At 61.4% G+C, this 6,410-nt stretch overlaps 1 protein-coding gene across 1 annotated transcript in view; it reads right to left on the bottom strand.

The window, feature by feature from the left end:
- NRXN2 (neurexin 2) overlaps positions 1–6,410 on the bottom strand; it is an 89,064-nt gene that overhangs the window by 81,613 nt on the left and 1,041 nt on the right. The window contains exon 3 of the mRNA XM_025214933.1: positions 5,913–6,408. Coding sequence (XP_025070718.1) covers positions 5,913–6,408 — 496 coding nt within the window. The remainder of the gene's footprint in view (positions 1–5,912; positions 6,409–6,410) is intronic.

The following is a 6,410-nucleotide window of genomic DNA, read 5'->3' as shown; positions in this document are numbered from 1 at the left end:
GGCCCCCACGGACACGGCCGGACAGACACACGGACAGAGAGACAGAGAGAGAGAGAGACAGAGAAAGGGGCAGCGTTAGCGATGGGGGGAACAGACAGACGGCTGCACCCCGCCTCCCAGCACCCCCCGTCTCCCCCCTCGCCCAGCGGTGCCCCTCACTCCCAACCTGCACCACTACACTCCAGAGCCCCCTCCCCTCCTTCACCTACACACACATGCCCCAGAGCTCGGGTTCTGCCCCTGCCCAGACACCTGGGGCCTCTCCAGGCCTGGGAGGGGAGTGGGAGCTGGGGGGCGAAAGGCAGGGGGGGAGCCCAGAGGCCTGGGCTCCTTCCCAGCTCCTAGAAGGGAGTGGGGGCTTGGGGGAGGGGGGTCCCTCCCTCCCCATGACCTTGGCCCGACCTTGTCCAGAGGGACTGAGGACCGCCACCCCCCACCACATGTGCCAAAGAAGGGGGGCAGGCAGCCAGGGGGCCCCAAAAGATGGAGGGGAAACTGAGGCTGCGAAAGGGGGAGCCCATGTCACTTGGAGGAGGGGGGTCATAGCCACACCAAGCGCCACCCCACACCTTGGCTGCCCAGATGCCCACCACAGCCTCACGCAGCAGTCACACACGCGTGCAAAACACGTGCGAGGACAGGAGCCGACACCCGCCTCTCCCGGCACCCCCTCCCCCCCTGTAGCCTGAGACAGGGCCACGCGTGTGCAAGCCATGCTTTCCCTGGTACACGTGCAACATGTGCAGCACCACACAGGACGGCAAGACAGCCTGTGCCCTGGCACACGCATGTGTGCATGGAGCGCAGTACCCTCCCATCCTGCTCATGTTAGCGCACACATGTGCACACAGGAACAACCACAGGATTCCCCACACCACCTGAATACACATGCACACACAACCATGGAGCACCCTACGTCACTTGAACGTGCCCATGTGCGCGTGCAAACACACGCGCAGGAACTACTATAGGGCATCCTAAATCACCTGAGTATGCATACAGACATAACCATAGATTCATAGATGCTAGGGTCGGAAGGGACCTCAATAGATCATCGAGTCCGACCCCCTGCGTTGGCAGGAAACCATGGGGTGCCCCACACCACCTGAACACACACACATACACACAATCATGGAGCATCCAATTCCACCTGCACAAACACGTACGCACGCACACACGTGTGCACCCACACACATGTTCATGCATGTCCATAGGAACAACCGTGGAGCATCCTATGCCACCTGAACATGCACAAGAACCATGGGTCACCCCACATCACCTGAATGTACATGTGTGCACGCGCGCGCACACACATACACAGGGGAACCACAGGGCATCCTAAATCACCTGAACTTGCATACACACACACAACCATGGGGTGCGCCCCATACCGCCTGAACACACACACAATCATGGAACATCCTACACCATCTGAACACGCGCACAGGAATGATCACAGGGCACCCCACACCACTTGAATACACACACACGGTCAACCATAGAGCACCCTGCACCACAAGAATGTGCACACACACACACACACACATATACACAGGAACAACCACAGGGTGCCCCACACCACCTGAACACAGACACAGAGGAACAACTACAGGCTGTCCTACAGCATCTGCATGCACACACACAACCACAGAGTACCACACCACCTGAACACACACACACAACCATGGAGCATTCTATACAACTTGCACACATGTGCACGTGCACACACATACATACATGTACGTGCACAGGAACAACCATGGAGCATCCTCCACCACCTGAACACTCACACAGAAACAACCATGTGGTGAAAACCAGCACCTGAACACACACAACCATGGAGCATGTGTATGTGTGTGTGCATGGGTGTCCACAGGAACAACCAAGGAGCATCCTACACTACCTGAACATACACATGCGTGCACACAAGAACAATCACAGGGTACCCCACACCACCTAAATATAACCACGGAGCACCCTACACCACCTGAACATTCATGTGTGCATGCACACGCGTGCATGCGTACACACACACACATATAGGAACAACCACAGGGCATCCTAAATCACCTGAACATGTATACATAGACACACCCAACCATGGGGTGCCCCACACCAGCTGAACACACACACACACACACACACACACACACACACACACATAACCGTGGAGCATCCTACACCACCTGAACACACACACATACACACATATATGCACGCACCCCACAACACACACAGGAGCAACCACAGGGCACCCTACACCACCTGAATACATGCACACAGAGCAAAACACATGCATGCCAACATCTACACACAGCTGCACACCGTGATCCTCCACTTGGACCCCCCAACCCCACGCTTTTTGTGTTCCTACACACACCATTGCCCTTCCCCTGTCACAACAACACACATCTCTGCTGTGCACACCCCTGGGTCCCAGGCTCTTGTGTTCATGCACACCATTGGCCTGCCCCGACATGCAATACCTGTGTGGCTACACCTGAACAGCCCTGCGTGACACCCTATCTGCCCCCATGCCGCACCCCACGTGCTTTGCGGTGCAGATGGGCAGCCCCTCACGTGTCACCCAGGCAACGCAACACCCCACTCACCCACTGTCTTCCTGCACACAACGCAGCCCATCACCCACACAACCTCCTCCCCTCCTTGCACTCAGCAACAGCCCCCACACCACTGTACTCAGCACACGTGTGTGTACATGCACACACATGCATGCACACACACAGTATCAGGAAATAGCCCAATCGCCGGCCCCAGCAACAGCCACTGAAGAGTCAGGCGGACCAGTGGTCTCCGTGGCAACCAGCCTGGGGTGCTGAGGAGACAATTGCCATGGTCTTGACCATAGCAACGGGCCTCGGCAACAGCCACTGGCAGCACGGCCTGCCCAGTCTCCTCAGCAATGACGGACAATCGCCCTAGAGTCAGCCAGCCCAGCTGTTGCCATGGCAACCGGGCCCAGACAACAGCAGCCGAGGAGTCAGCCAGGGCATCCGTATCCCTGGCAACTGGCCATGGGCGACAGCCAATGAGGATCCTCCTGGCCCAGCTGCCTCCGTGGCGAATAGGCAGTCACTGAGCAGCTGGGAGTTGTCACCAGCGTCCTCATGGCAACCAGGCCCGACAACAGCCTAGATGGGCAGGGTCAGCACGGACCACTGGACCTCGGGTGTGCTGACTGCACCGTGTGTGTGTGTGTGTGTGTGTGTGTGCATGCGCACGCATGTGTTCCTGTGTCTGTGCCAGACTGCCAGGGTGTTGTGCAAGGGGCCAGGTGTGCAGCGCACCAGCCTGGGTAGTGTGTGTGTGTGTGTGTGTGTGTCTGTGTGTGTGTGTGTGTGAGAGAGAGAGAGAGAGAGAATGACTCGGTGACTGTGGCTTTAGGGAAGAGAGGTATCCTGGAGGGTGTGGGCCGGCGGGGGGGGGGGGGGGGGGGGGGGGGTGCGCGCGCGTGTGCATGCATGTGTGTGTGCACGTATGTCTCAGGGCAAAGTCAACACCTCTGAGTACGGCACATGCTGCATGTGGGGGTGCGTGCATGTGCATGTTGCACACCTACCTGCAGGCCTGGTGTTTGTGCATTAGCCTGTGGAGGTGAGCATATGTAGCCATCATGCACGTGCACATCTGTATTGGAGCACACGGGTGTCACATGGGACTGGGGGTGGTGTGTATGTGTATGCATGTGTTTCAGTGTATGCGTGCACACCTGCACTTCATGCCTGTGCAACAGGCATGCCGGGTGTCCGCTCATGGCTATCACGTGTGACTGTGCCCTGCCGGGACCCACCTGTGAACACGCGGGGCACTGGGTGTGCAAGTGTCCGCTCTCTGGCTCTCAAGAGGATGCGTGAGGGTTGTGTGACAGAGCGGACTGCCTGGGCTGCAGGGGTTCAAGCATGCACAGCCAGGCTGTAGCTCACAGGCGCGTGCGGGTGGGAACACGCACACGACTGTCTTAAGTGAGTCAGGGAGCATGTGAGAGCTGGTCAGGCCATCATCTACCTGGTGTGTGTCTGCAGGGGCCAAGACGTGTTGCACGGCACATGCTGGTGTCTCCACAGGACAGTGGGCATGCCACACAGATGCACAGATGCGTGTTATGGGTTTCCTCTCCCCCCACCCCCGAGTGTTGTGTGCGAGGATGCCCGTGTGTTGTCTATCTCCGCATGTGGGGGTGTTGTCTGTCACAGGCGAGCGTGTAGGCGGGCTGCCTGTGCGCGTGTCACTGCCTGTCTGCCCAGGTGCTTATACACACACAAACACACAAATGCACACGCACCCACGCATGGAGCTGGAAGGAGCCCAAGACGCTGAGCCAATGGGGGTCATGAACACGCAACACGGTGTGGTGGGAGGGGAGTGTTGACACGCACATGGTGTGTTGACACGCTCAGCACCAGAAACGCTCGACACATGTGGGGATGGAGGACACCGCAAGGTCACACTGGGGCCTGGCGAGGGAACCCAGGGCTCCTCGGGCCCTAACCAGCTCTGGGAGGGGAGTGGGGTATAACGGAGAGAACCCAGGCGTCCAGGCTCCCAGCTCCCACACATCAGACCCCATCCGAAACCAGGAGAGAACCCAGGCGTCCCCACTCCTGGACCCCCCCAGCCATCCGTGCCCTCTCCGACCCACACCCGCAGGCATCCGTGCACCAGCTCCAGCTGGCACACACCACTGGCTGCCTGTGTACTGGATGCCAGGCAGGACCTGCCTCCCCCCCATGCCCTGGCACACACGGACCCTCAGCTGCCAGCCCAGCATGACCTCAGGTGCCCCCTAGGATCCCCAGGGGCCCATGAGCCGGCTCCAGCCATAGACCCACCGCGAGGCCAGGCATGGGTGCGGCAGCCCTGGCACCGCCATGCCGCAGCCAGCTGCAACACCCCCAAGTGCCCCTCAACAGCTCCCAAGCTCTCAGCCGCACACCCGGCCCAGCAGACAGAGACCTCCCAGCCTCACTTCTGCTTGGCCAGAGACCCCCCCCAAAACCAGCGCTGGATACAGGGGGACCCCTCGGGTGCCCACAAGAGCCCCCTGGCACACAGAGACTGCCCCCCCCACCATGCCTGGCATGGAGAAACCACAGCCCTTGAGCCCCTGAAGCTGCTGAGGGCTGACCCAGCATCTGCGAAGGGCTGCTCCAGGACCCGAGGGCTAGCTGTGACCCCCACAGGCCCCAGCACCGCACTACCTGCCTCAGGACCCCCACAGATCACCCCTGCCCCAGGGCCCTCCCATGTGCCCCGTAGCTCACTTCAGGACCCCTGGCCTCTCCCTGCAGGCCATCTCAGGGTGCCCCAAAGGGGTCCCCAGGACCCTCAAAGAGCCACCTGTGCCCCCCATCATCCCACTGCCCCCCTACAAGGCTGCCCCAGCTCACCCCAGCCCTCCCCATCTCCTCCCACAGGTCACACTCCAGGACCACTAACCCCTCCCCAAAGGACCTCTCTAGGCCCCCCAAGGGCAACCCATGCCCCCCATGACCCCCAGCACCCCACTACCTGCCTCAGGACCCCTACAGATCACCCCCGCCCCAGGCCTAGGCCCCTCCCTGCAGGCCATCCCAGGGCCCCCAAAAAGGCCTCTCCAGCTCCCCCAAAGGGCCACCCGCACCCACCATGATCCCACTACCCCCAAAAAAACTGCCCCAGGCCCTCCCCAGCTCAACCCAGCCCCCCATTGCCCCCTACAGGTCAACCCAGGATCCCAAACCCTCCTCTGAAGGGCCACTCCAAGACCCCCCCCCGACCACCCCCAGCCTCACTCATCATCCAACTGGACAACCCAGGACCCCTACCCCCCCCCGAAGGGCCTCTCCAGGACCCCCCAAGGGCCACTCATGCCCCCCCACGGTGCCCAGGCACGGCCGCGGGCACAGCCTCACCTTCACTGCAGAACTTGCCCTGGAAGCCGGTCATGCTGCAGTCGCAGTGGGCCTCGCCGTCCAGCACGGTGCAGAGCCCGCCGTGGGCGCAGGGGTTCTGGCGGGCGCAGAGGAGCTCGGCGTCGCTGCGCACACCCTGGCTGCCCAGGAGGGCGGGTGGCGTGTCGCCCACCTTGAGGTTGGCCACCAGCCCCTTGAAGGGCGCCTCGTACTTGACGGTGCTGAGGGTGAGGGCCGAGAGGCGCACGTCCGGGGGCACGCCGCCCACGAAGAGGTCGCTCTCCACGGCCATGTCGCGCCGCTTGGACTTGACCTCGGCCACGCGGGCCTCGCCGTCCACCACCAGCATGGTCTCCCGCGCGTTGCGGGTCAGCAGCACCATGTGCCAGCGGTCGTCGGCCACGGGGGTGTCCAGGTGCAGCGTGGCCGGCTCGGCGCACGAGATGGTGAAGCGCAGGCGGAGGCGCCCCTCGGGGATGAGCAGCTCCAGGAAGGCAC

This window comes from Alligator sinensis, unplaced genomic scaffold (genome assembly GCF_000455745.1).
Source record: "Alligator sinensis unplaced genomic scaffold, ASM45574v1 scaffold1302_1, whole genome shotgun sequence".
NCBI lineage: Eukaryota > Metazoa > Chordata > Crocodylia > Alligatoridae > Alligator > Alligator sinensis.
This window is presented reverse-complemented; position numbering and strand designations above follow the sequence as displayed.